This window comes from Schistocerca cancellata, chromosome 10, assembly GCF_023864275.1.
Source record: "Schistocerca cancellata isolate TAMUIC-IGC-003103 chromosome 10, iqSchCanc2.1, whole genome shotgun sequence".
NCBI classification, from domain to species: domain Eukaryota; kingdom Metazoa; phylum Arthropoda; class Insecta; order Orthoptera; family Acrididae; genus Schistocerca; species Schistocerca cancellata.
In genome coordinates, this window is record NC_064635.1 from 187,004,778 (window position 1) to 187,032,690 (window position 27,913).

At 39.5% G+C, this 27,913-nt stretch overlaps 1 protein-coding gene across 5 annotated transcripts in view; it reads right to left on the bottom strand.

Annotated features, from left to right (window-relative positions):
• LOC126106652 (uncharacterized) overlaps positions 1-27,913 on the bottom strand; it is a 123,931-nt gene that overhangs the window by 10,890 nt on the left and 85,128 nt on the right. For 2 of the 5 annotated variants that reach the window (XM_049913015.1, XM_049913013.1), the window contains one exon: positions 19,881-21,371. The exons of 1 other annotated variant lie outside the window; for it this stretch is intronic. In XM_049913015.1, coding sequence (XP_049768972.1) covers positions 21,276-21,371 — 96 coding nt within the window. In that variant the 3' untranslated portion in view covers positions 19,881-21,275. Of the gene's footprint in view, positions 1-19,880; positions 21,372-24,284; positions 24,816-27,913 lie in introns of those variants that run through there. 2 more of the 5 variants (XM_049913012.1, XM_049913011.1) reach the window with 2 other exon arrangements.

Sequence of the window (27,913 nt, forward strand, 5' to 3'; positions counted from 1 at the left end):
GCTCGTTATTGTTATGTTATACAGTAGTGCAGTTATGGTTCATATCAGTGCAGCTGTGGTTGAATCAGTGAAGTTCTACAAACATCTTAGACTGGAATGGGGAAATCTCAGTTATGATTCTGTCTTCATGGACAGAGAAAACTACGAGTCACTTATCAGCAAGGCTAAATCACTAAAATCTGGATGAAAGAGGGATGGAAACGACTACAAGTTTTTGATGAAGAACTGTATGATATTCTGCATGATGCTCAAGTAATAACTGGCCATGGTGGATGTGAATGAAAGATGAAATGCTTCAAGTCAAAGTTCTGCAATACAACATATAGAGATGTCCAAATTTATATTACTTTGTGTGAGCCTCGTTTACAAAAGCAAAAAGGTCAGAAAAAAGAAATAGTAGTGAAGCCAATACTGTTCAAGGAGCTAAATTCCAGATGTCAAGTTGATCTCATTGACTTCCAATCACAACAAGGTGGAGATTACAAATTTGTAATGATTTATCAGGACCACCTCACTAAATTCGTTGTTCTCAGGCCACTGAAGTTCAAAACAGCTTAAGAGGTATGCAATAACATTATTGACATTTTTAAGTTGTTAGGCACTCCCTCAGCATTGCAGTCTGAAAATGCCAGAGTGTTAGTTAACAAAATAATGAGCAGCTTAACTGAACACTATGGCCCAATTTTAAGATTGTCCACGGTAAACTTAGACACAGTCAGAGCCAAGGCAGTGCAGAGCCAAGGCAGTGTAGAGCAAGCAAATTAAGACATAGAAAATATGCTAACTACATGGATGCAGGAGCACAACACTGTGGAGTGGAGCCATGCATTAAGATATGTGCAGCTAATGAAGAATAGCATTGCACATTTTTGAATTAAAAGATCTCCATATGAAGTGATGTTTGGTTGCTCTCCTAAAAACGATTTGTCTTCAACAAGCTTACCTCCTGAAGCACTGATGAACATTCACTCTCAGGATGACCTTGAAAATGTAATTAATCATGTGAGTGTTAGCAGTGAGACAGGGACTAAAACATTGCAGGATAATGATCACAGTAAACCTCCATTGCAAAAGGATAACAAACCAACAAGGACAGAGGTTGAGAACAGAGAGAAAGAAAGTATTCCTGACAATAATTACTACTGCCTGACTGATTTAGATGAGTCAAATTGTGCTATTAAAAAACATAGAACTGAAGCGTACAAGTGCTTAGAAAAACAAGCGCAAAGAATGCAGCAGTGTTCAGATCGCTGCTTTCCGACAGAAGAAAAGGGCTGCACTGTGAGAGTTCCAGATCCCAACTTCGACAAAGGAAGAGGAGATGCTAGTTTCAATCTTGTGTGTTCTGCTGAATTGGGATGAGAGATGGTGTGCTGAGCCGACTATATACATATTAATAAATTGTTTGTTTTTAAATAATTAAAGAAGGGACGATACAATACGCCACTGAAGCTACAACAACAACATTTTGTTTGGTCCCAATTCAGTACTTGCCCTTTAAGAATAATCTCAGGAGGAGGAAGTTCCAGCAGAGAAAACTGTTGCCCTGAGGGCAGTTGTGATGTCTCAATCGATGGGAAGCAGCCAGGGATTCTTCAAATGCAAGTGCCAGCAAAAATGTCAGACTCTGAGACTCTTTTGCAAAAACAAAATTGTGTTGTAAAAGTCAAAGTGCCATGGTGCACGTCCTTGCTGCAGTAAATAGATTTTACTTAATACGACTATATTTTCAAACTAGAGGTGATAAATGCAACTTTCGAGGTACAACTATTTTGTTATTACAGCCGTGGTTCACATTCCTTACCTCTTGACAGTGAAGGTACACATTCACTAGTGATAGTGCACTATCCCGAGTCAATGTTTGTTGTTTGATAGAACTGGAATCAGTAAATCATTTTCACTAAATGGGCCAGTGAAGTTGCACTATCACCAGTGATGGTATACTTTCCCTGAAACTTCCACGTCCATTATAACACATATATTTCAAAAGTTCACTGGTTTTTACCCCTGGCAGTGGCAACCTCAAACTGTCACATGAACTGAACACCACAGTCACAGTGACCCTCAATTATTTGTTGGAAAAGCTGCCTGCATATAGAATATTTTATAATGAAACTGGACTCTCATATACTAAACACATTTAATTTCACTTCTGCCATGTAATTTTTCAATCCAAAATTCAAGAAGAAAAAAAAAACTGTCATGGAAGCTTTGTAGTGAGGAAACTTGAAAATAATCCAGATCTACAAATTTTATTTAAAGTTTAATTCGATGAAGATGCAATTAATTTACTTAAATGCACAAATTACACAAATATTTTGAGATATTGTTAGTTATTCACAATTCAATCATTATTTCCTGTCTTGGAATATGGACTACAATGTTACCAGCAACTGGCTAGTCTCTTCTATTAGGGGCATCTGTGTTTCAACAATGACCAGTCTTACATTGGACAACTGTATTTTCTTCATCGCTGTCTGGAGATTCAGCGGACTGGTCAGTTCCGGCATTGTCCACAACCGCTGCATGATTAGCAGCTTCAGAATCACTTCATCAGGAAGTCATTTACATCACATTCACAACTGAGTTTTTCTAACAGTGCTTTCCATATAGCAGGGCCGGCCAGAAATTGTGCAAGCGTGCGGTGCTCCTGCACATGTGCAACTTCCGGGTCACAGCGTGCACGCCGCAGCCATCAGCGTTCATGTAGTGCATGTTTCTACGCACAGATGTCGCTTTATCCACTTGCTGGGATACTCTGTACCGGCGCATTCTAGTGCTCTTTCCGCAGCTTGCAAGCCAACCATGGGAAGGTATTTCGTGTATTAAACATTTGAAATACTGCCACAGGCTACTCATTGAGATGTCTACTTTTATGTTAACAGTTTAACCCAGTAAGACAAGTAATACAGTTAACAACCATGGATTTTTATTAAGGCAGCTTGACTGACAGCACGTAAATACGCATAATGTTTTTGATCTAGTATTTAAGAAAGAGAGCACTTAGCGACTTCCAAAGAACCTTAGTCATGATTTCAAATAACATTAAACCAATGCAAGGTTTCCTATAACTAATTCTTGGTGTCCTCAGTTACACCCACATAATTTCTCTCACACTGACCTCTGAGCATAATGATGACCGCAGACCTCTCGGTGATCACCTGTACCATTATTGCTATATCTTTCATCAGTTCCGTCTGAAATCTACATAATAACCGACAATTAGATGAATGTTATGTTTTATCGACTTCAGCTGATTGTAGCCCTTCACACATTTAAAAAAAAAACTAAATGTAAGTATACAACAATCAGTTTAATGACCAATTTTCCTGATAATAATGTAACATGGAGCAGAATGAGGCAATAATGCGCAGTTACTAAACAATAATTTTTAATTATGAAAGGAATAAATTCAAACACGTTTATCACTGGTCATGAAAAATGATATAGTTAATATCAGGCACAAAACACGGCTCATTGACAAACGCAAGCAGTTGCGGGAGATTTTCATCACTGATGCTTGATCGAAATGACTGAGAGCATAGACCTCCCATCCTTTGCTTTTGCACAGTACCTGCCATTTCTCAGTACTTCTCTGTTACTTCTCTCTTACAGTCACCAGGGGTAAACGAGACTGGGTATGTTGCACTCTTGCTTGTACCACATAAACAGGGAAGTGCAGCCGCTGCCGTTCATTTAGGACAGATGTCTAATAACAATTGTCGCTGTCGCACATGTGCAGCACTTCCGCATGTCTACACACTGTGCAGTGTTTGGCCGACCCTGCCATATAGCATCTTACATTAGTAAAATGACATTTCTACATGCCACTCTGACATAAATGTATTTCACACATGATGACAGAACAGTTACACAATGTCAATGTATACTCCAGGGTCACAGTGATCTTTCAGAAAATATTTCTGTCAAATTAATTAAAGGTAGTTACATGTTCCATAGATAATTTGAACTATTCTTTTATCAAAATTTTGTAGAATGAGTACGTTTGCAGGGTATGCCATATACAACTAGAGTTAACATTAATGAACACCATTTTATTCCTATTCATGCTATGACACTTAAAAACAAGACTTTTTTTTACTGGCTAGCAGTTCTAAAGTAGAAATTTTTTGGTGGAATAGAAGGAGTTGTCATGGAGAATTTTTTAAAAAACTAGATTTAAACCTTGCTTCACTAACTGTCAGACATTTTATGTTACTGGGCAAACGATCAAAACTTTTTATTGCTGCATATGGAACTTCTCTCTGAGTTACTGACAGCTTTAACAGTGGATAATAAAGGTCATTTTTCCCCTCTAGTGTTGTAGGTATGTACATCTCTGTTTTTCTCAATTTGTGATGATTATTTCTGACAAATTTCATTAGTGAAAATATGTATTGTGGAGGCACTGTTAAAATGCCTAGCTCCTTGAGGAGGTGCCTGCACAACAGCCATGGGGAACACACCACATTATTCTTACTGGTCACTTTTGAGCAATCGGTACTTTCTAAGTGGCGAGTTACCCCAGAAAATTATTCTGTATGACATTGAGTGGAAATATGCAAAATATATCAGGAGATTAATACATTTGTTATCAAGATTAGCTACGAGGGTGAGTCAAATGAAAACCTTAAATATTTTTAAATACTGTTTATTGTGCAGAAGTGGTACACAGCTGTATCACTTTTCAACATAATCTCTCCCACACTCAATGCAAGTCCCCCAGTGCTTACAAAGTGCATAAATTCCTTTAGAAAAAAATTCTTTTGGTAGTCCGCGCAACCACTTATGCACTGCGTGGCGTACCTCTTCATTAGAAGGGAACTTCTTTCCTCCCATTGCATCTCTGAGTCATCCAAACATATGAAAATCGCTTGGGGCAAGATCTGGTGAGTATGGTGGATGAGGAAGACACTCAAAATGCAGGTCTGTGATTGTTGCAACTGTTATATGGGCAGTCATGCATTGTCGTGTTGCAAATGGACACCTGCCGACAGCAATCCACGTCGCTCTGATTTGATTGCAGGCTGCAAATGATTTTTTAGGAGATCTGTGTATGATGCACTGGTGATAGTGGTTGTGAAACTGGAGCACACCATGCACAATGTGGTGTGTTGACCCATTAATATTCTGTAAGCATGCTGCATTGTCATTCAGTGTCACTCGGCAGTTTTCCTTCACTATGGTTTCAACTGCTGCAATGTTCTGTGGAGTCACAACGCATTGTGCCTGACCTGGACGAGGAGCATCTTCCATTGAAGTCACACCATTTGCAAACTTCCTGCTGTGACAAACATGCATCACCATACTGAACCTTTGTTTGTTGATGAGTTTCAATAGTTTTCACACCTTCATTACGCAAAAACCGAATAACAGAGCGCTGTTCTTCCATGGTGCAAGTCGCAAGTGGGGCAGCCATCTTTATACTGATACTGTGATGGTATGTGTGCATCTGTACTATGCTGCCACCTACAGGCCATTCTGCACACTGTTTGTAGCGAGCTTACCAACTTACAGATTAAAGGCTTGAAATTTCGATTTGTTTTTACAAATTTAAGGTTTCCATTTGACTCACCCTCGTATTATATGAAGAGCAAAAGTAGCTGAACTTAACTGTTTGAGAAGCTAAGTAATATGCTTCTTCCAGGTCAAGTTTTCTTCAATACATACACCCAAAAATTTGAAGTAGTCTAATCCACTTACTGACACCTGCTTGTGTGCTATATTGGTTGGTATAATTCTATTTTTTGTACAGAACTGAATGTTGTGTGTGTGTGTGTGTGTGTGTGTGTGTGTGTGTGTGTGTGTGTGTGTGTTAATTTAGTGAGAGTCTGTTTTCAGAGAACCACTTAATAATTCATTGGAAAATATCATTTATTAACTTTTCTGTTGCTTTCTCTGTAACAGGATTTATTATAACACTAGTATCAACTGCAAAAAATACCAATTTTGCTTGTTGAATGTTAAGTAGAAGGTCATTCCCATATATAAGGAACAGTAGTGGACCCAGAATTGAACTCTGTGGGACCCCCTAGGTGATTTTTACCCCAGTCACTAAAATTTTGTACCATTCCTACATCGCCTGAATTATTCAGTACAATCTTTTTCATTATTTTTGTCCAATATGATTCAAACCACCTGTGTGTAAGGCCATAAATATCATAAAGCTTGAGTTTTTCTAAGAGAGTATCATGATCTACACAATCTAAAGCCCTGGAGAGCTCTCAAAAATATATCAATAGGCATTATTATTATTATTATTATTATTATTTCTTTCCTTTCTCAGACGTTATGTCTGGTTAAAAATGGAAAGTGACGCGGACCTTGATCAAGCGTGACTTCCTTTTAACTGTACGGTATATGTTACATTGCATTTAGGAACTTTCGGGTAATTGAACATGTATCAATAATTACAGATTTCTGAAGTTGTATATATACATTTGGATGTAGCTGTATTGCGTTGATGTACTGGTGGATATTGTGTGGTATGACTCCTTTAGTTGATAGTATAATTGGTGTAATGTCAACTTTATCCTGATGCCACATGTCCTTGACTTCCTCAGTCAGTTGGATGAATTTTTCAATTTTTTCTCCTGTTTTCTTTTGTATATTTGTTGTATTGGGTATGGATATTTCGATTAGTTGTGTTAATTTCTTCTTTTTATTGGTGAGTATGATGTCAGGTTTGTTATACGGTGTTGTTTTATCTGTTATAATGGTTCTGTTCCAGTATAATTTGTATTCATCATTCTCTAGTACATTTTGTGGTGCATACTTGTATGTGGAAATGTGTTGTTTTATTAGTTTATGTTGTATGGCAAGTTGTTGATGTATTATTTTTGCCACATTGTCATGTCTTCTGGTGTATTCTGCATTTGCTAGTATTATTATTATTATTATTATTATTATTAAAGGCTTGTACTATTTTACAAGTGAATGTATAAATAGCATTCTCAGCTGAGCAACCTTTCTGGAGTCCAAACTCTGATATGCCAAGTAAATTGTTTTCACTTGAGTGTGCGACTACTCTTAAATACATTACTTTTCCAAATATTTTGGTAAGAGATGTCAGTAAGGAAACTGGATGATACACATTGTCACCATTCTCATGAAGTGGTTTAATAGTTGCACATTTTAACCTGCTGGAAAAAATTCCCTGTGCCAGTGATGCGTTGCATGTATCACTAAGGACATTACATATTAAGTTGCAACAACTTTTCAGTATGAAACTTCCTGGCAGATTAAAACTGTGTGCCCGACTGAGACTCTAACTCGGGACCTTTGCCTTTCGCGGGAAAGTGCTCTACCATCTGAGCTACCGAAGCAAGAGACATGCCTGGTCCCCACAGCGTTACTTCTGCCAGGAGAGCTTCTGTAAAGTTTGGAAGGTACGAGACGAGATACTGGCAGAAGTAAAGCTGTGGGGACCGGGCGTGAGTCGTGCTTTGGTAGCTCATCACCTTATTTATGTCATTTCATTGTAGCCATTTTTGTTACTGTTTTTGGTGGGGGAAAAAAAAAAAAAAAGATGGTAGAGCACTTTCCCGCGAAAGGCAAAGGTCCCGAGTTCGAGTCTCGGTCAGGAACACAGTTTTAATCTGCCAGGAAGTTTCATATCAGCACACACTCCGCTGCAGAGTGAAAATCTCATTCTGGGAACTTTTCAGTATTCTGTTTGAAATTATATCAAACCCACAAGAGCTTTTGTTTTTATATTGTTATTGTCCACTTGCATCATCTGAATGTATCAGAGATACGTGAAATAAAGACAGGCAGATGGGACGGCTGTACTTGCGCACAGATAACACAACGTCCACACTGCTGGTTTAATAATAATAATAATAATAATGAAGCCACTCATAATGCAAACCAAGGGGAGTCCACCTCCTCAAACAATGTGTGTTCTAATTAGGCTGAGTTTTGAGGGATTTGCCCCACATCACAAGATAGTACTGTCTCTCTCCTTCCTCTTCTTCTTCTTCTTCTTCTTCTTCTTGTTCCTACTGACTAAGGTACTGTCACAGGATTCATTTGCTTCTGTTGTGCTTATTCTGTCCCTGGTAATGTCCATTATTCCAAGATTCAGCAATGATCAAACTTTTCTGGCTTGGTACCCTCACTGTTGCTATTGCCATTTACTTACAAAAGGCATCAAAGGCACTGGAACCATTTATCTGAAGATCATGTAAACTACTTCCTGTGTGCTGTTGTATTTTAACTGTTTTATGAGGTGAAGATTGAGGCTCTGTATTACATGTGATGGAACAAGAACAGGAAACAACCTAAAAACCCCACTTGGGCGACCACTATACCAAATGGATAGCTGTAAGCCCAGTGCATCATTTCAATCTGGGTATGGCTCACCTCCATGACTAACATCAGTGCACAGAACATTAAGTTATACAAGCAGGTCATTTTATCTTTTCGTATCAAAAGTGGCACCTGTGGGTTTTAAAGACAGGTGTGCTCCTCATCAACAATATTAAGGACTAGACTATCTCTGGTTTCCAGAATGAATTTTCACTCTGCAGTCGAGTCTGCACTAATTTGAAACTTCCTGGGACTTGAAAGTGGCACCTTTGCCTTTTAAGGGTGTGTTCTACTGACTGAGATATCAAGGCATGACTCACAACTTGCCCTACAGCTTTACTGCAGCCAGTAACTCATCTCTGAAAGTCAAGCCTTCACACAAGTTATCTTGCATACCTTGCTCAGCAATAGCACTCCTGAATAAAAGGATTCTGCATGGCTTAGCCTCAGCCTGGGGGATTGTTTTCAAAATGAATTTTCACTCTGCAGCGGAGTGTGCACTGATTTGAGACTTTCTGGCAGATTAAAACTGAATGCCAGACCAGGATTCAAATCTGGGACATTTGGCTGGTGTGTGTGTGAGAGAGAGAGAGATAGATAGAGAGAGAGAGAGAGAGAGAGAGAGAGAGAGAGAGAGAGAGAGAGAGAGAGAGAGACGGGCGGGGAGGGAGGGAGGGAGGAGGCTTTACTTGCCACATCACACGCCCACAATGCCTCTCCCTGGCATTCAATATTGCACTAGACTGAAGTTATCCAGAAGTAATAATGGACTGCAAGCATTAAAAAAATTACTGGTATACTGTTGGTAATTGACAAGTAAGGTTGATACCCAAATGCCTGCTAGTATGTAGCCCCATCTGTGCTTCAAATACATATATTGATCACATTCACATCACTTTGTGAGGTGAAGCTAACTCATTCACTCACCGTTCTCTCCTCATGGGATTTGTGTGTTGCACAGGGTTTGCTTCCTCTTATCCCCAGATCCTTTTATCAGCATACACATAATAGTTTGTACAGAATTTTCTGTTAATGAATTTAACTATGAGGGTGTGGCAATTCATTTGGAAGCCTGTGGAGCGTGTCACCTAGAACTTATTACACAGAAGTGAACTCATTTTGATGCCTCGGAATGTGTCCTATCAACCTAGTTTTTCAGCAAAACTGTGCCATAAAGCCATTTTCTCTCTGATCTGATTCAGTAACTTATTACGCAATCTACATGGCTAACCATTAGCAGTCTTTTGTAACAACAAATGCTTTCATTTTCTTCTTGTTTATAGTTTTTATTGTTTATCTTTCACTTCTATGCAGAAAAGTAAGAGTCACAGTTTGTTGGCCAGATGATCCTAAAGGGTAGTTTCAGCAGTCTAATCAGAGGAAAGTTTTCCTCCTGTGCACAAAACAGCCCCCTTCCTTGCAACATGTGAAACTTGTGTCTTAAATGTATTTGTTGAGTGTGGCTGGCTGACATGATGTGTGAAAGCCAGTGCTCTCACACAGCCCACTCTTCTCGAACATCCCAAGGGGGCCACTGAGCTCGACATCCATCATACAATGGTTGGTAATATGTCTCAACGCATGCCATACTGCAGAGTTTTGGAATCTAACCCAGAACATTGGAGCAAACACTGATGATCAGAAACTTTACACCACTATCTCACAGCTCTCCAACAGCCAACTACTACTTTTCAGACAAATACACTTCAGTTTTGAGAGTTCCAGAACCTGTACAGAAAATTGGGATAGAGAGCAACATAAACATCGTTTTTGCCCTTTTTATTGCTCATAGAAACCACACATTGCATGTTGTACCACCATACAGAGGTGGTGGTCCAGATTGCTGTACACACCAGTACCTCTAATGCCCAGTAGCATGTCCTCTTGCATTGATGCATGCCTGTATTTGTTGTGGCATACTATCCACAAGTTTATCAAGGCACTGTTGGTACAGATTGTCCCACTCCTCAACAGCGATTCGGCATAGATCCCTCAGAGTGGTTGGTGGGTCACGTTGTCCATATACACCCCTTTTCAATCTATCCCAAGCCTGTTCAATATGGTTCATGTCTGAAAACATGCTAGCCGAGCGATGTCGTTATCCTGAAGGAAGTCATACACAAGATGTGCACAATGGGGGCGCGAATAGTCATCCATGAAGACAAAAGCCTTGCAATATGCTGCCAATATGGTTGCACTATTGGTCAGAGAGGATGGCAGCCGTTAACGCGCCTTCCTTGACCACCTGTGGCATACGTCTGCCTCACATAATGACACCCCAAAACATCAGGGAACCTCCACCTTGCTGCCCTCGATGGGCAGTGAGTCTAAGGTGTTCAGCCTGACCGGGTTGCCTCCAAACACAGCTCCAACAGTAGTTTTCTTCTTCTTCTTCTTCTTCTTCTTCTTCTTCAGTAGTGCTACAGCCCTTGGCGAGCATTGGCTTCTTCAACAATCTTCCTCCACACTTCTTGGTTATTTGCTGCTCTATTCCACACCCAGGCTCCCATACTAGTCATATCCATTATTACCTTGTCGCTCCATCTTCTTCTAGGTCTCCCTTTTCGCCTAACTGAATGGATCACACCTTTCATTATTTTATTTGGAATTCTATCCTCTGCCATTTTCTCCAAGTATCCTACCATTGTATTCGCTGTGATTTCACAAATTTTACTATGTCCCTGCCTTGTATAAACTCTTGTAATTTGGCATTGTAGTGTATTCTCCACCCTTCTTCCTCCCTTATTGGCCCATAGATTTTGTGTAGTATCCGACAATTGTCCGGTTGGAGGCATATGCAACACTCATTGGTCAAGAGAACATGATGCCAATCCTGAGTGGTCCATTCAGCATAGTGTTGGGTCCATCTGTACTGTACTGCATGGTGTCATGGTTGCAAAGATGGACCTCGCCATGGACGATGGGAGTGAAGTTGCGTATCATGCAGCCTATTGCAAACAGTTTGAGTCATAACACGACGTCCTGCGGCTGCACGAAAAGCATTACTCAACTGTGTTGTCAGGGTTCCTCCGAGCCATAATCCGTACATAGTGGTCATCCACTGCAGTAGTACCCCTTGGGCGGTCTCAGCGAGGCATGTCATTGACAGTACCTGTCTCTCTGTATCTCCTCCATGTCTGAACGACATCACTTTGGTTCATTCAGACGCCTAGACACTTCCCTTGTTGAGAGCTCTTCCTGGCACAAAGTAACAATGTGGACATGATCGAACCGCAGTATTCACCATCTAGGCGTGGTTGAAGTACAGACAACATGAGCCGTGTAACTCCTTCATGGTGGAATGACTGGAACTGATCGGCTGTTGGACCCCCTCGATCTAATAGGTGCTGCTCATGCATGGATGTTTACATCTTTGGGAGGGTTTAGTGACATCTCTGAACAGTCAAAGGGACTGTGTCTATAATAGAATATCCACAGTCAACATCTGTCTTCAGTTCTGGGAACCAGGGTGATGCAAAACTGTTTTTTGATGTGTGTGTGTTCAGAAGAAACTTTTTAACACTTAAATTTATATTACATGTTAACATATTTCACTTTTTTCAGAAAATATTTTTCTTGCCAATGTATCAGTTAGCACTTTATACCCTCTTTACTTTGGCCATAGCCAGTTATTTTGCTGCCCAAATAGCAAAACTTGTCTACTACTTTCAGCATTTCATTTCCTAATAGAATTCCCTCTACAGCACCTGGCTAATTTCCATTGCCCTTGTTTCACTTTCACAGCTGTTCCATCCTGCATCTCCTCCTCTGAAGACACTATCCATTCTGATCAACATATCTTGCAAATCTTTGATGGACTTTGATGGACTGTCATTCATTTTCCAGTTTTTCCTTAGTTTTGTTTATTGTTTACTCAGTGTAAACACTGAATAATACTGGGGATAGATTACAACCCAGACTTGCTCCCTTCTTAAATGCTGCCTCCCTTTCACAACCTTGGATTCTCAGGACTGCAGTATGTTTGCTGTAGAACTTTGTAATTTCTATGTGTGTATTCGAGTTAACATTGTGTCCGCCCCCGGTAGCTGAGTGGTGCAAGGCACGGGAGCTCAGCGTGTTCGGTCAGAGGGTTAGCTGCCCTCTGCAATTAAAAAACTGAGTGAATGAAACAACAAGGAACTTAAATGGATGTCATAGGATGTCCACCCCGAACAAATGAAAAAAAAACTATAAAGAATAAAATGAGATTTAAAAAAAAGTGGTCAGCACAACAGTGTGTCAATCCTAAGGGCCCAGGTTCGATTCCCGGGTGGGTCGGTGCTTTTCTCTGCTCAGGGCCTGGGTGTTGTGTTGTCCTAATCATCATCATATCATCCCCATCAACGTGCAAGTCGCCGAATTGGCATCAAATCACAAGACTTGCACCCGGCAAACGGTCTACCCAACAGGAGGCCCTAGTCACACAACATTTACATTTTTAGTTAACATTGTGAAAAGTTTTCTTCTAAATCTGAAGAGGCTTTCGATTTAGGTTTGTCTTCTTTAAACTTATGAGATTGCAGTATAGTTCCCTTCGCACTGTACCAAACTATGTTCTATATCATACTGGAAGGTTTCACTGGGGTACCACTACTCACAGTGGTGTACTAGCTATTCAAAAAATGTCTGTTCACCATCAGTCAGCCATGTTGTTGTGGACTTCCACATTTGTCACATGTAGTATTATCCCACTACAGCACACTCATCTCTGTATCCATTCATGAGGTGATAGAAGCTTTATTATTCTCTTATGTCCTAAGTGTAAGGAGTAGATGAAAAAATAAGGTGTAGGTATGGCTCCATAAACATTCCCGGTGTAATAATTGGTTGTATCCATGTCGGGTCTCCAGCCGGAACACATCGTCATCTGGACACAATATTTTGGCAGTCCACTTGGCCGCCATCTTCACGTGAGTAGGCCATCGCGCACTTACTCACACTCACTCACTCTCTCTCTCTCTCTCTCTCTCTCTCCCCCCCCCCTCTCTCTCTCTCTCTCTCCCCCCCCCTCTCTCTCTCTCTCTCTCTCTCCCCCCCCCCCTCTCTCTCTCTCTCTCTTTCTCTCTCTCTCTCTCTCTCTCTCTCACACACACACACACACACACACACACACACACACACACACACACACACACATTGTGTCCAGATGATGATACTTTCTGACTGGAGACCCGACAGGAATACAACCAAATGTGGAGGTAATATGTTATGAAAACAACACAATTAAAAAAAAAAAAAAAAAAGAAGAGTACTCCAGTTACACTCCACGCATTCCAGTTCTTATTGTTGTTGACACTTATAGGATATAATTACTGAATGAATGCAATTGTTACTGTAGAATGTACATAGTGCCCCGAATTCTCCAAGTGAAAATTACAATGTCTGTAGGAGACATCAACTTCAAAATTTTGAAATAAGGAATGAATTGTTGGACATAAATTCTTGAGACTGTATGAGGTCTTAAATGAGTTAAGTGTGTTGGATTCACATTTATAAACTTGCTTTTGTTTCACTTCTATTGGTTTTCTCCCTATGAGTCTACATTTACAAGGGGTATTCATACAGGTTCAACAACAACCTTTTTTTAAAAAAAACATTGGACCATGAAGCTTGGGAATGATGCACTCCTCCTCTAAATATTCTATGTATAACTTTTTTCCCCCAAGGATGGACGGCTTGACAGCATATGTCTACAACCTGCTGGTAGCAGTCTTAGCAATCCCCTGATAGCAAGTTGAAAAGAAAGCCGGTGGTATACAACAACACATGAACAACTGGTGTATACAAAATAAAATTAACAGCTGCACCAAACAAAGCACTAAGTCCTACTTAAAAGAAGATTCATTAGAAATCAATTGATGAAACTTGGAAACAGAAAAACAGCACGAAAACAAATGACAAGATACCTGGATATTACGACTAAGGATTTTCCTTCAAGAGCAGAAACTACAGTGGACAAGGCCAAGAAAACTGCTAAAAAACTGACAAGCATAAACCCTACAGATTAAAGACTTCCACTAACACACATGCTAATACTGTGAAACCTTTTGAGTCCACTATATGCTTGTGGCAAGTACATGGAGACAAATTCCACATGGTGAGGAAGGTAACTGCTGTGAGGCATTGCAAGAAAGGTGTGCTCCTAAAGTTATCAGGCACATCTAGAAGTATGTCTCTGTAAGCCTTCTGTGTTGTTCTCGGTGTCTTTCCACTTGACATTATCATTATGTATTGTGCTGGAAAGTTTTAGATGAAGTACAACAGGGAAAGAATGACAACAATCATGGAAGACATCACCAAAAAATGCCATCTTAAAAGATAGTTGATAGATACTTGGCAAAGAGAGTCTGACACATGCAGAAAGGGCCAGACAGACTAATTTCTTACTGAAAGTAATGAAAAGATTAAAAATACAATGCAGTACCTCAAACTGTAGAAAAACACATTTCCTAACCGGACATGGTTCTTATCCAACGTACTTACATCGGACAAACATCCATCTGAGACAAGAATATTTATCTAGAGAAACTGGCTCACTCGAATATGTAATACAACACTGTGCGACACATACACAGGCCAGATGATAAAGAGGATGACACACGACAACACATACAACTCCATCATGAATCCAGCCCAATGGACAGACTTGGGTAAAACAGAGGACACTAGTTCAAGAATATTGCAAGAAGAAATGCAAGAGAGTGACTGTATACCCCTGTATCCAGATGAAATATAACCGTAACACTAAATGACAGCAGTAATTGTAGAGGAAATGAAACATCATATGGTGATACAGAAACAGAAGATATAGGAGACACTCAAAAAGACAAAGTAACACAAAACAAACTTGGCTACAAAAGTACATAAATACATAGAATAAAATTAGAGACAGATATATGTTTAAATGCAGCTACTCAGACATTTGCAAATGTAGCAAATGCTGGCCAGAAATGAGCAACTCCATGATCCCATTCCAAAATCTGTCTCTCTGACAAACTCCATCACGGTCTGACAGAATTAAATGCTGTAATGATTGTCTTCACAGAAGTGTTTCATGATGTTCTACAAAGAGCAACCAGCCATTGTTGCCTAAGTGCCGCTTAAAAAGCATAGCTAATTTAGTGAACTAACTCTTCACAAACAGTCAAACTACATATAAAACTTTTGGGGTTTGGGGGTGTAGATCACACAACTAATGAGGAGGTACTGAATAGAATTGGGTAGAAAAGAAATTTTTGGTACAGGCTGACTAGAGTAGCAATTACACTACTGGCCATTAAAATTGCTACACCACGAAGATGACGTGCTACAGACATGAAATTTAACTGACAGGAAGAAGATGCTGTGATATGCAAATGATTAGCTTTTCAGAGCATTCACACAAGGTTGGTGCCGGTGGCGACACCTACAACATGCTGACATGAGGGAAGTTTCCAACCGATTTCTCATACACAAACAGCAGTTGACCAGCGTTCCCTAGTGAAACATTGTTGTGATGCCTCGTGTAAGGAGGAGAAATGCGTACCATCACGTTTCTGACTTTGATAAAGGTCAGATTGTAGCCTATCACGATTGAGGTTTATCGTCCCGCGACATTGCTGCTCGCGTTGGTCGAGATCCAATGACTGTTAGCACAATATGGAATCGGTGGGTTCAGGAGGGTAATACGGAACGCTGTGCTGGATCCCAACAGCCTCATATCACTATCAGTCGAGATGACAGGCATCTTATGCGCATGGCTGTAACGGATCGTGCAGCCATGTCTCGATCCCTGAGTCAACAGATGGGGACGTTTGCAAGACAACAACCGTCTGCACGAATAGTTCAACGACATTTGCAGCATCACGGACTATCAACTCGGAAACCATGGCTGCGATTACCCTTGACGCTGCATCACAGACAGGAGCGCCTGCAATGGTGTACTCAACGACAAACCTGGGTGCACGAATGGCAAAAACGTCATTTTTTCGGACGAATCCTAGTTCTGTTTACAGCATCATGATGGTCGCATCCATGTTTGGCGACATCGTGGTGAACACACATTGGAAGTGTGTATTTGTCATTGCCATACTGGTGTATCACCCGGCGTACACTGTCGGCACTTTGAACAGTGGACATTACATTTCAGATGTGTTACGACCTGTGGCTCTACCCTTCATTCGATCCCTGCGAAACCCTACATTTCAGCAGGATAATGCACGACCGCATGTTGCAGGTCCTGTACAGGCCTTTCTGGATACAGAAAATGTTCGACTGCTGCCCTGGCCAGCACATTCTCCATATCTCTCACCAATTGAAAACGTCTGGTCAACGGTGGCCGCGCAACTGGCTCGTCATAATATGCCAGTCACTACTCTTGATGAACTGTGGTATCGTGTTGAAGCTGCATGGGCAGCTGTACCTGTACACGCCATCCAAGCTCTGTTTGACTCAATGCCCAGGTGTATCAAGGCCGTTATTACAGCCAGAAGTGGTTGTTCTGGGTACTGATTTCTCGGGATCTGTGCACCCAAACTGCACGAAAATGTAATCACATGTCAGTTCAAGTATAATATATTTGTCCAATGAATACCCGTTTATCATCTGCATTTCTTCTTGGTGTAGCAGTTTTAATGGCCAGTAGTGTAGTTGACAGGATACATTCTGAGATATCAAGGGGGGATTGGGGGGAGGCGGAGTCTGGGGGAGGAGGGGGGGGGGGGGAATCATAGGAGGAGACCAAGAGATGACTACAGTAGGCAGATTCAGAAGGATGCGGGTTGCAGTACTTATTTGGAGATCAAGAGCTTGCAGGATAGATCAGCATGGAGAGCTGCATCAAATCAGTCTTTGGGCTGAAGAACACAACAACAACAACGAACAGACAAGTCAAGGCATGGTATGGCCAGACAGAATGCAGCCTGGCAGTGTGGCTCAGGCCACAGCATTCAGCAGCAAGGGAGCCATAGGGTCAAGAGCAGCTGTCTGCAGCGACTGATGTTGCTTCAGCTGTCACACTGTGAAAGATACCAAAACTGCATTAGTAGCCTGCATATACATCTGCATCGATATACATACTCCACGAGTCACTCTAGGATGCATGGCAGAGGGAATCTTGTAGCATTACTTGTCATTCCCTTTCCTGTTCCACATGTAAATGGACTGGCAGAAAAATAACTGGCTATTTTTTTCTGCAGTCAGTTTCAGATATTGGTTCTCCCCATTTTCTCAATAGTGTTTCACAAAAAACATTTGTCTTCCATCCAGGGCCCCCCTTTCATTTCACGAAGCATGTCCAAAATATCCACATCTTGATCAAATCTGCCAGTAACAAATATGGCAGCACCACTGCTCAATGTCTTCCTTTAATCTGACCTTGTGAGTATCCCAAACAATTTAGCAGTGCTCAAGAATGGGCCATACTAGTTTTTTTTACAGGAAGCAAACTTTCATAAAATTCTCCTAATAAACCAAAGTCCATAATTTGCCTTCCCTTACGTACTTGTTCCATTTCATGTCACTTCACAACGATGTGCCAACATATTTAATCAACATTACTGTGTCCAGCAGCACACCACTAATTCTGTATTTGGACATTACAGGATAGTTTTTACAGCTCTTTTACATTAACTTATATTTTTCTACATTTAGAGCAAGCTACCAGTGATCACATAGAGCAGAAATTCTGTCTAAGCCATCCTGTACCATTTTAGAGTCACTCAACAACAATACTTTCCCACACAGAACAATGTCATTAGCAGTCATGAACTGCTGCTCACCCCATCCCTCAGTTCATGTATGTATATAGAGAACAAGAGCAGTCCTACAACTTATTCTTGGGGCACTTGTTGACAACATCCTTGTTTCTGGGGAAAACTCACCACTGAGGAAAACATACTGGATTCTACTACTTAAAAAGTCTTCAAGCCATTCATGTATCTGGGAACCTATTCCATATGCTCAGACATTCATTAATGTGTAGCATTATTACCTTGGCAGTACAGAATTTGGCAGGATCACATAGGGCACATTATCTTTACATGAGATATCTGGTCATAGTGTTACTTCACTTTATATTTTAGTAGTAAGTTACAAATTTCATGCAGCAGTTAGGTGGTCATACAAAGAAAACCACCTTACCATATTAAAGCCATAAAACGGAAACAAGTAAAGACAATATTGTGTGCATGACACCAATATGAAGATAGAAAACTTAGGGGAATACCATCCTCAATACGAAGAGAGAGAACTTAGGAGAATATCATCATCTGTGTATTGAACTAGAGTCTGATGAAACAGGCTTCTGAAGTATTTTTGTACATCACATGGATGTTTTGAGGAACTGCACCTTCTGATAAAAGGAAGCACTAGGAAGTGCACAACAAACTGGAAGAAAACAACTGAGATGAGGCAATGACTAAAGTTTTGTTTGAGGTAGGTTTCACCAATTGTGGTGTCAATCTCCTCACATGAAAATCAAGTACACTTTTCCATTTCAGTTTTGCTATACCATATGAAGGAAAATACTGTAAATATATTATTACAAACATAAGGCAAAAACAATCCTGCCACAGAGTTTTGAGAAACATTACTTGTTTTGCATCTCTGTTAATACCAATAAACAAATCCGATTAAGCTATTACAAACTTACACCTTGTTGGACACTTTGGTCATTACTTTGTCTATTCATTCTATGAGCTCGATTTATTTTATCCTTTTCCAAGTATTTGATTGTATGTGACAGTCCCAAGTCTCTAGTTTTTTCTTTTTGATTGAGATGTTACACAACGTCAGAAATTGTGAAGAAAGTATGTCACACAATTGGAAATACCCTACAGCAAAGGTACTCACCCACCTACACCTACATTAAGGATGCAGAAAATATAAGGATTTTCAGAGCTCCGGTGGTTTCTGAACTGCTGTGGAAGCACAGATGGGAAGCACATGAAGTTAAAATTCGCAGAGGACAGTGGATCTTAGCTGTTCTGCTAAAAGCAATTCTATATGCTCATTCCCCTGGCAACAGTTGGCCCATCCCATCCATGTTGTCACCTCTTTAAGGAGGTATGGGCATCACAGTGATAACACTATTTTTGAGAGTTCATATTTGTATCAAGAGAATATTGGCGGAAAAATTATTCCACCTTCAAAGCTACTGCTAAGTACAGACATTTTTGTTTTTTGTGTTTTTGTGGGTGAAGATTTTGCATTTGAAGCTTATTTACTGGGACAATATCCCAAACAAGCGATAATGAAAAATGCAAGGAAGAAGCAACTGATTACCTGACTCAGACGAGCCACTATTTAGTGAAAAATGCCTCTGGTATATTGGCTATGAGATGGCATATGCTTTTAAGATCCACAGAAACAGATGTTGAGAAGATATAAGCTGCTGAAATGCAATTCAGCTACTTCCAATTTAGCATCAAATTATGTGATAGACATTTTATTACTACTAAAGAAAGCATGGTTAGCTGTGATTACTTTAGAATGACTCATGACTGTACTGAAGAGTTACTCAACACACCATAATTTAAAGTTACAATAGACTGGAGAAGGTTAATATGAGTGAAAAGAAAGGCTAGCAAAACTTTGGGCCAAGTTCATTGTAATTCATATTCACATTTACAAAGACAGGAGCTTTACAAAATATTGTTCTTGCTTCTAAATATTACATTTCTGTTACTTATGTGAGCAATTTGTTACTTTCAAAGTTTGGTGATGTTAGAAGAATTCATGTCCGAAGGTACATTGTCAGCTGCTCTGCCAGTATTTATAACACTACATGTAGCAAGTGCACCGAGATCAGCACATGCAAAGTCTGTTGAAAGACATGGAGAAACATGTACTGGAAGTTGCTTTTGAATTGAATTGAATTTTATTTGATCCTGTAAGATTACATTGTGTACAGTAAATGTACGTGTAATATAGGACATGTCAAAGTATTAACATTCTTTATCACTTATTTTTCTACACCTTTAGCTTACATTTTTACATCACTGATAATGAGTAACAATATATACAAATTTAATGGCATAAGTATTCTGCAACACTGTAAAACTCTTTTTCAATGAGATAGTCTTTAAGTTTCCTTGGAAAGTCATTGTGAAGTACACTATCTTGCAGGGTTTTGAGCAGACTTCTTAGTAGTCTGATACCAGAGTACTGGGGCCCTTTTTCTAGCATTGCCAGTCGGTGGGGTATGCTCCGTACTTCATTCTTCTTTCTTGTATTGTGGGTGTGTACACTAGCATTTGTAATCCAGTCCTCACTACCTTTTGTGATGTACATTATTGTTTTGTATACATACAACGATGAAAAAGTCAAGATACCTAAATTGTTGAAACAGTTTCTGCATGTTTCAGAGGTCTTTCTTCTTAAAATGGTCCTAATTGCTGCATCATTAAGAATATGACAGAGCTCAGTTTCTTACAAACATTATTAATATGTTTTTTCCATTTCAGTTCATTATCCACAAGAATACCTAAGAATCTACCAGATTCTACTTCTTCCAGCCTTGTTCCATCAACCTCTAAATCCATGTCTACAGCCTTTTCCTTGTTTTTAAACACTGCATAAGCTCAGTTTCCACAAAGTTGTACATCATGTTTAGCCTGTGATCAAACTGCCAGATGTTTGCATGGTTTTTCATAGCTTAAAAATAAATGATGTACAAAATCATGCACTGATGTTTATTTTGACAGTAACTTAGTGCACATTATATATCAGAATTTGGTCCCTCCTTTCCCTAGGTGATTTCTTTCATGCTTTGGGTAGCACCACCAATATCCGTGCAATTCTTCCTGTGGTTGCTCTTCATGATCAGTTGTTAGCATCACCGTATGAATGAAATCTTTACAATCTGAAAATTCAATTGTGTGTCTTTTGATGTCACCTGTTACTGTATCGCTTGAAGAAGGAACTTTTGATTTTTCTGCTCATGTTTCTAACATAAAGTGCCAGAACCTTATATGTTCACTCCATGGTCACAATTTGTACATATTTTTATTCAGGTCAGTGGTATCTTTTGCCAACATTTTGTGTTTCATGTATGCGTCTCTTAAGTTCTTCCAGGGCCTCAGCTGCAAACAAAAACTGTTATCAGAAATGTATTTTTTTATAATGCAAAACAAAGAAAAAAATAAAAAGGTACATGATGGGTATTTCAAATTCCTCTTATGGTATGCTGCTGTTCCCACATAAAAATTTGAACTTCTACATCACTATACAATGCACTAGTATTGATTTATCCTGTGAAATTTATAAATTATTCTTGCCACTTATTATTTTCTTTATTATCAAATGTATTGCTTTAAACTGTATTATGAAACTATTGTGTGGAATAACATCTTTGGTTCTTAATGTTAAAAGCCAGTGTGGAAATAGTGCAGCTCATCATCATAAATCCCAAATGGGATGAGACACTTGATTTTCATTTAAATGAGAAACATGATTGCCTTACATGCAGTCTGATTTCAACACAAGAGGAGGTTCTCTCTCTTTCAGTTTTCTACGAACAGTTTTATGTTTGGATTTCAGTGTTGTGTAAATACTTTACATATATCTTCCAGATGCTGTAAGTTGTAATACACACTAACTGATTTCTAGTACTTAATACTATACTACTGCATTTTGCTGCATTTGATGTACTGCATGTGTTGAAATTAAAATTTTCGTTAAAATGTTTACCATTTTGACCCAGTTTAGTACCTATATCCCTCCGTGCTTCTGCCTTCTTCAAAACATTCTTGTAATCTGCATCATTTCTATCATACAAAAAGTTATACCTCCTCAATAAGTTTTTCTGCTTCCACAATTTCCACTGCATGCACTACACACACACATCGAAACCACAGATTTTCCTCCTCCCACTGCTCCATCAGCCATTGGTATGAGAGCACAGCAGTTACATGTGCCAGCAGGTGTACATACCCACTGAATGTGGTGGCAAATCTGCATTCTAAGACAACTTGGCAGTGGCCACAGCATCAAGTCTGTGGCTATTGTACCAAAGCCACCCTCTGTGTGATCGACACAATGCAATATCAAACATTTCAGTGACACGGCAAGGCGGCCGAATGCCATGCCATCGATCTGTATTTTGTCTCACCAGGTCTTTAGAAGTGTCTGACACTACAACAGCAAAAGGGCTCAAATGACACCTTTGAATTTTTATTTCTATAATAAGAAATTCAGTTTTTAATGTATTTCCATCAAGCTTTGTAACTTTTCCTCGTCTCTTCTACTTTTAACAGTAGACTCCTAAAATTTGTTGCATTTTCACTATTTCATGAAGTTATACTCAGAACATCAGGAGGGGTAAACTTACTTCTGGCAAAACTCCATTTTAGAATACTTTTGTTCTCATATTCACAAAGGTTTTTGTGTTTAATTTTACAAAAAAAAATGGTTCAAATGGCTCTGACCACTATGGGACTCAACACCTTAGGTCATAAGTCCCCTAGAACTTAGAACTACTTAAACCTAACTAACCTAAGGACATCACACACCCATGCCCGAGGCAGGATTCGAACCTGCGACCGTAGCAGTCCCGCGGTTCCGGACTGCAGTGCCAGAACCGCTAGACCACTGCGGCCGGCAATTTTACACTGGTTCACAATTGCTGCTCAAATGATGACATATGAAATGCCAGAAACATTTCCACGCTGGACATTGTAACATATCTTTTCAGTCATATTGTGTGTGTTGTTGTTGTTGTTGTTGTTACTCGCATCATATATTGTTGTGTCTTAATACTCATTTTCAATTATGCTGTGTGAGCATGGTCTTCCTAATGAAGAAATCTTGAGTATTCTAGAACACTCATATACTTAATCAGAAAGTGACCTATGAGATTGAAGCAGTGATTTTCTGCCAGAAAATATCTCAGGAGTCAAATGACATAACAGTCAAGATGGCAACGAGAGTTGGAACGGGGTGGAATGGAGAAGGGCTAACACACCACTGCCCGGAAGGATGGCTGCTTTGAAAATCCTGAAGGAGATTGACGGGGCACTGCATATGCCTGCCACTGAGTGGATGACTATCGGTGCCTTCAGACTTCCTTTTGAGGAATAAACGTTGCGTATCATCAAAAAAATTTTCATAGAGTCAACTGCTCAGAATGAAATAAAAACCATCACTTGGACAGTATCACTGGAAGGACTGGCGGTAATGATTTCACAATCAATAGGAGCTACATGGGCTATGAGGGTATTTCAGTCATTTCATTCTGTAAAGATCTTGGCTCTATTTTGGCGAGCCTCAACATGCACCGAACCTTGGCCCTCAGGTGCGTGGAGAGGAGTTTGGGGACACAGTCTTGCTCATGTACAAGTCAGCATACAACAGTGCCATATGTGATCATCTGTGGATTAATAGTGAAGCGCGTATGCAGCTTTGTTGCCAAGTAGTTTGTGGAGGTTTCATCAGTTATAATATCTTGTATCGTGTGTGCACAATTAATACATTAGTTGCAGCCATCTTTTGTTCAAATATGGATCGAACACCTATCATTATCGCACTACAGCAGCAACAGCAGGTATTGCAACTATGAAAATGAACACAAATAAAAGGAAACATGGTACTTGGGCGAAGGAGTAGAGATACCATCACAAATCATACTTCTTTCATTAAAGAAACAATTTCTCTGATGATTATTGAAACTGTTTTAGAATGGGCAGTGAAACATTTGATATACTGCAGGACATCGTCAAGGACAAAATGAACTGGAGGGACATAATGATGACTAACCGCATTTCTGCAAAGTCACCTCTTACAGCAATTCTTCAGGTTTTTGTCATCAGGTTGCTCCCTCAAAGATTTAAAATATGGCACAAGAATTTCCACATTGTTGCTGTCTGATGTACTTTCAGACATGCAAAGCACTTTATGATGCACTGTGGCCACAGGTCATGAAGGCAAATAAGTAAAAGTATTAGTTATTGTACTAACAATAATTATTTAAAAATTGCTGATAGTTATATGACAGAAAACTCACAAAACATCCAGTGTTTTAGCAACATCATTCCTTAATAACTAGAAAAAAAAAATCACCTCTGTTACTACTCTGTGGACACACAATTACCTTACCAGTCATAAAATTTACTACAGCAAGTAGTGCTCTGATCTAGAATGCAAGTGTTAGAACCTGCAGGTGTAGAAGGAGACAAAGGAGAAATAGGCATTGAAGCATGAGATGGCGCTGACAACAGTCTGACTTTTCATTTATTATTTTCACACAAATCAATCTGTGCAGTTAAAGTTCTCAGCAAACCTCGCTTCAGCACTGAAGAAATTAAAAATTCAGCATATATTGCCTGTGTAGGGTCCATCTGTTTTAATTTCTTGGCCATATTAATTCCCACTGCTTCGTGTTCATTTAAATGATCTCTCCTGATCTGCGGCAGAGCAATGGTGCACGTCTTCATCATATCAAAGCTAGCTGACACACTATGTTCCTGTTTCTTCTTTTCTGGCAGTTCTGACAAAGAAATATGTATAGATTCTGCTTTTTGTTGCTTTCCCTGTAAAATGAGAAATATTACATTACTTTTTTTTTTTTTTTTTTTTTTTTTTTTTTTTTTTTTTTTTTTTTTTTTTTTGCTACAACAAATGAGGAATGGATAGACATAGCCAAAGGATATGAAGTGGCAATTTTTAAGCTGTGGAGGAGCACTAAATGGCAAATATATATACACTGTGCCACAATCTCACTCTAGAGCCCATTATTTCAATTACAAGAATTTCTGGAGGAGGAGGAGGAGGAGGAGATTAGTGTTTAACGTCCCGTTGACAACGAGGTCATTAGAGACGGAGCGCAAGCTCGGGTTAGGGAAGGACGGGGAAGGAAATCGGCCGTGCCCTTTCAAAGGAACCATCCCGGCATTTGCCTGAAAGAATTTAGGGAAATCACGGAAAACCTAAATCAAGATGGCCGGAGAAGAATTTCTGGAGTGTCATTTTATTCGCTTTGGTAAATGTGCATTACGAGTTCATATTTGTTGATATAGAGAAAAATGGAAGAATATCTGATGGATAATTTCTTGAATACACAGAATTCTTTCATGCATTAAAGAAGGAACTGTTAAATTTAACAAGTAACAATGAAACTATAAAGAATTTAAATTTTATTATTTTGTCATGAAACTTTTTCATTGACAGAAAACTTTTTAAAACCTTATTTCAATGAGAATTAGATTTTAACTACAGAGTGCCACATGCTTGAAATGTGGAAAATATTTTTGGCATAATAACATCAGGATTTAGAATTCTGTATACACCAACAAACGTGAAAATCGAAAAGAGAAAGTATGTCATTTCCGCCATTTGTGTGTTACACAAACGAATTGAGTATACATTTCTGCTATGGCACTGGACAGAGATGTTGTAGACTGTAGATTGCATGAGGGTGACTGGCAAAAAGGTGTAATGGAGCTTGATTTGTGTGAAAATAATAAATGAAAAGTCAGGCTGTTGTCAGAGCCATCTCGTGCTTCAATGCCTATTTCTCCTCCTACACATGCAGGTTTTAAGACTTGCATTCTAGATCAGGGCACCACTCCTGTAGCTTGCAGTCTGCAGTGTCAAGAAATCCAACTACATGAGCAAAACACTACGAAGAAACTTATATTTTGTTTCAAAAGGAAGGGTACCCTAGCAGGAAGACACATTACATTCTGGAATTGCCTAATGTGTTCCATTATACAAGAGACTGTAAAGTAAAAGATGTAATAATGTTCTAATTTTTTTTTAAGTTTCACTGTTATAAAATAGGCTCTAGTTACTGTACTCTAACTACATAAATTCACAGCTCTTTACTCAGTTTTTCATCCTGTCATTCAGTGTGTTGACTACCACCATCAACTATACCTTGTTGACATCATCGTCTTAACAGTCAATTCCATTACCATCTTCACAGTCACAGAGAATTCTATATACACCCACAAAAACATCCACATTCAATTGAACTGCATCCTCTGTACATTAAAGCAAGGCATAGTACCACATAGTTTGTACATAAATATCATCAAGAGACCTGAGTTACGCTTACTGTCAGAAATTTTTCTAAGTTCCTTTCTAAACTTTTTTAAAACAATGCCACAATTCACTTCAGGGAAAACTGGTTTGCAAACTGCAATCAATTTATCATAAACTCCAGTCTTTAAATTCTTATTTATATATTCTTTGGATCTCACTTTCAACAAGCATTATTGCCCTTTGTACACATTTATAAACTACTTGGTCCAGCAACAGGAATCTGCCATGACTGCATCACATACTATGTTGTGGGGAAGGCTAACCAAAGATGACTTGGAAAATGTAACAGATCTACTAAGAAGACTGCCTACACTATGCTTGTCCATCCTCTTTTAGAATACTGCTGCACGGTGTGGGATCCTTACCAGATAGGAAAAAGTTCAAAGAAGGGCAGCGTGTTTTGCATTATTGCGAAATATGGGAGAGAGTGTCACAGAAATAATACAGGATTTGGGCTGGACATCATTAAAAGAAAGGTGTTTTTTGTTGGGTTGGAATATTCTCACGAAATTCCAATCACCAACTTCCTCCTCCAAATGCGAAAATATTTTGTCGACACCGACCTACATACAGAGAAGTGATCACCACAATAAAGTAAGGGAAATCAGAGCTCATATGGAAAGATACAGGTGTTCGCTCTTTCCACGCAATATACAAGATAGGAATAATAGAGAATTGTGAAGGTGGTTTCATGAACCCTCTGCAATGCACTTAAATGTGATTTGCAGAGTATCCCTCTAGATGTATAGGTTACTGACAAGACTCTGAAGAAGAGCACTGACAGAAGGATCTGTGGGACAGCGCACAATAGCATGCGGTGAGAACACCACTTGCTAGCTGTGTACGTCTAAACATTCTGGTGGACATGAACAGACTGAATCTGACCAAGTAGTTTGACCCACACCTGTCTCTCAATGATACTGCATTCACACGCACACTCCTGTGTCCACAACTGCTTGGCTCATCCTAAATTCCAAGGTTATGAGGACCCCTAATGAGCTAATGCCACATTACTTGCTGGTACCATCCTAATGTACTATGACAAAAGGACCTTAGTCTCATGTTCATAATACACAGAAATTGATGTGTGCATTTCAAAGCTCCATGGAAGAAAGGGCTCATTCCACGAATGAGGTGCTTCCTATGTATATCAGTGACAACGCTGAAGACAATTGCTTCCTCCTTTCTTGTTGAATTTTATCTCGTAGGCTATGACTGAGTGGGCTACTTCTGTTTGTTGTGTGCTATTCTGACGTGACATTATTGCTTAGCAATGGAAGAAAGTGTTGTAAAGTGCAGAATAAGATCCAGAACTGCTTTTTGTGGGAAGAAAAATGAGCCCAAGTATGTAAGGGTGAATGGTGACGTGTATAAATTACATGGCCAATGTAGCCTGATTTCATTCCTTTCTTCCCTGCAACAGGTACTTTGGTCTTGTAAAACAGTCACTAAGGAAGCACAAATACATATACAGTATAAATCAGATATCAGAGGTCATTGTAAAGTACATCAACACCAACAAGTTTCTCACAAAAAAAGTGCAGACATCACATTTTTTATTTTAAAGTTTCTGGCAAATATTCCA